General features: G+C 34.6%; 1 protein-coding gene across 1 annotated transcript; it reads left to right on the plus strand.

The window, feature by feature from the left end:
* Positions 1 to 391: 391 nt before the first annotated feature.
* On the plus strand, positions 392 to 2,199 carry LOC108767660 (uncharacterized). Its single transcript, XM_018517637.1, has 3 exons — positions 392 to 467; positions 620 to 1,609; positions 2,000 to 2,199. The coding sequence occupies exons 1-3, from the start codon at positions 392 to 394 to the stop codon at positions 2,197 to 2,199; spliced, it is 1,266 nt and encodes a 421-aa protein (XP_018373139.1).
* Positions 2,200 to 2,583: the final 384 nt, after the last annotated feature.

Below are 2,583 nucleotides of genomic sequence, written 5' to 3' on the forward strand. Positions count from 1 at the left end.
TTTTTTCTAGAGCAGAAACGCGTAAAAAATGAAAATTTTTACGTACCATATACATATAAATAGGTCTGTTAGCATTGTTTGAAATTTCTCCATAATTTTTGCACTTAAAATGAAGTAAATATGTTCTGGCGTTGAAGAAAAAGAAATTGGATGCATTTAGTACTACAATCGCTCGCTGAGCGCTCAGTGAATGGTTATCGTTCTGAATACCCAATAAAGGTGCTGAGTGCAAAAAGTACAAGCACCGCGAACAGACTATTGACTCCCAGTCTCCCACTTGAAGTATAGATCTTTGCGCTCTCTTTCGTTAGTAGGCTACATTCCAGGGGAATTACCGAAATATTATTATAATACGTATAGCACAAAAAAATCAAGATGTGCAATATTTAAAATGCCAAAAACTCACAGTGATAAAAAGTATGTACAAAAGTACATAAAAAATTGGGAGTTAGAATCAGTTTTTGAAGGTTAGTTTCGCAATAGTTTAACCTTATTAAATAAATAATTACAGAATAGAAAAAATCGATATAATTTAAATTTGACGCAATTTTGACGATACTCTTTCTTAAATAGTAAAGTCTATTCTCTTTAAAATCATTCTTATTCTTTAACGATATAGATTGGTTAAAATCATCTGATGGATCGCCTGATGGAAATTCGAAAAAAGCATATTGCACCTTCTGTAGCACAGTTCTCATCACGCACAAAAAAGGACTTATCGAACATGCTGCGTCGAAGAAACACAAGACATACCTGAAAGATCAAAATATCGTTCAATTGCCAAAATTTGATAAATTTGCGGAAGTGACTTTGACAGAAAAACGAAAAGTAGTTGAGTTGAAAATTGCAGTTTATGTGGCAGAGCATTCCTCCATAAAAGCCGTCGATCATCTTGCTCTTATGATTAAAGAGCTTGATCAGAATTCTGAAATTCTGCGAAACGTAAAGCTACATCGGACGAAATGTTCAGCTCTAATAAAAAATATTCTGTCACCTTGTATCGTACAAGATCTCCTTAAGGACATTGGAAATTCATATTATTCATTGATTATTGACGAATCTACGACGATCGACGTGACGAAAATCCTCTGCCTCATGATTCGATATTTCAGTCAATCAAAGAAAAAGATTATAACAACTTTTTATCGCTTGATTGAAATGACAGCAGGTACCTCTGATGCTATTGTCGAAGCTATCTTGCAGCAATTGAAGAGTGATCATCTAAAGACGGAAAAACTCTTAGGTCTAGGTGTTGATGGAGCCAGTGTAAACGTAGGTATACATCATTCGATGACGACGCTATTGCGGAATATCAATCCAGATCTTATCGTGGTTAAGTGCATTTGTCGTTCATTACATCTTGTAGCCGAAAAGGCTTGTAAAGTCTTACCAAGGCATCTCGATTTCATGGTACGCGAAACACACACGTGGTTCTCTATTAGTAGTAAACGTCAAATTGAATATGCAAAAATTTATTGTATTCTCAATGATAATGCACCTAAAAAAATTGTTAAGCTATCGAATACCCGATGGTTAGTGAGGCTCCAGGCTATTAATGCCATTCTCAATCAATGGGACGAACTACAGCTGCATTTTAAAATTACAGCAAGTAATAAGGAACGCTGTTATACAGCTTCTCAACTATATAACATGTTCTCAACATCCGAAAATAAATTGTACTTGAATTTCCTCAGTTCGACGCTGCAAAATATCACGAGGCTAAACAAATTATTTCAATCTGATTTTACTGATCCGGTTAAATTGTTTAAAGATTTGAATGATTGTATATATTCACTTCTCCAAATGGTCGTCGTTCCGTCACAACTAAAAAAAATATCGCATTATGATCTTGCGGAATTCGATTTCAAACACTTTTGCATGTCTCTCGAGTGCATCAATTTTGGGTACGAATTTAATGTTTTATCTGCCAACATTCATAAAGACTCAGTTGTGTAAATCAAAGAACGTTGCAGAGATTTTTTGTTTGTTCTTATATCAGAATTACAAAAGAGAATTCCTGATAATATGAAAATACTTAATGAAATATCAACATTTGCGCCACAATTCGCATCATCACAGGTAAAAGCTGATATCACGGATATTGTGAGCAAGTTCAGGCGTACTCTGTGCAATAATATTGATTCAATTGTGACTGAGTGGAATTTGCTTCACAGAGCTGAAGTTACCGAAATTGTTTGAGAAATATTGGATCGAAGTCAACGAGCTCACAGACGCAGGCGGAAATAAAAAATTCGGAAATATATCGAAGCTAGTTCTCGGATTGCTTACTCTACCCTTCTCAAATGCTTCAGTCGAACGCACATTTTCTATCGTAAACATTATCAAAGATAAATTACGTAACAAAATGTCGATTAAGATGGTTGAGGCAATTTTACATATTCATTGCACCCTCGATATTGAATGCTTCGAATTCAAACCCACAACAACTATGTTGAAGCGATTTAATTCCGAAACAATATGAAATGATAAACGAAGACGACGTTAAGGTTTTGGATATTTTATCGAACTGTGAATTAGACATTTAGCTCTTAACTTTTGTCTTTTATCTATAATTTTTATCTG

This window comes from Trachymyrmex cornetzi, unplaced genomic scaffold, assembly GCF_001594075.2.
Source record: "Trachymyrmex cornetzi isolate Tcor2-1 unplaced genomic scaffold, Tcor1.1 scaffold714, whole genome shotgun sequence".
In the NCBI taxonomy this organism is placed as follows: domain Eukaryota; kingdom Metazoa; phylum Arthropoda; class Insecta; order Hymenoptera; family Formicidae; genus Trachymyrmex; species Trachymyrmex cornetzi.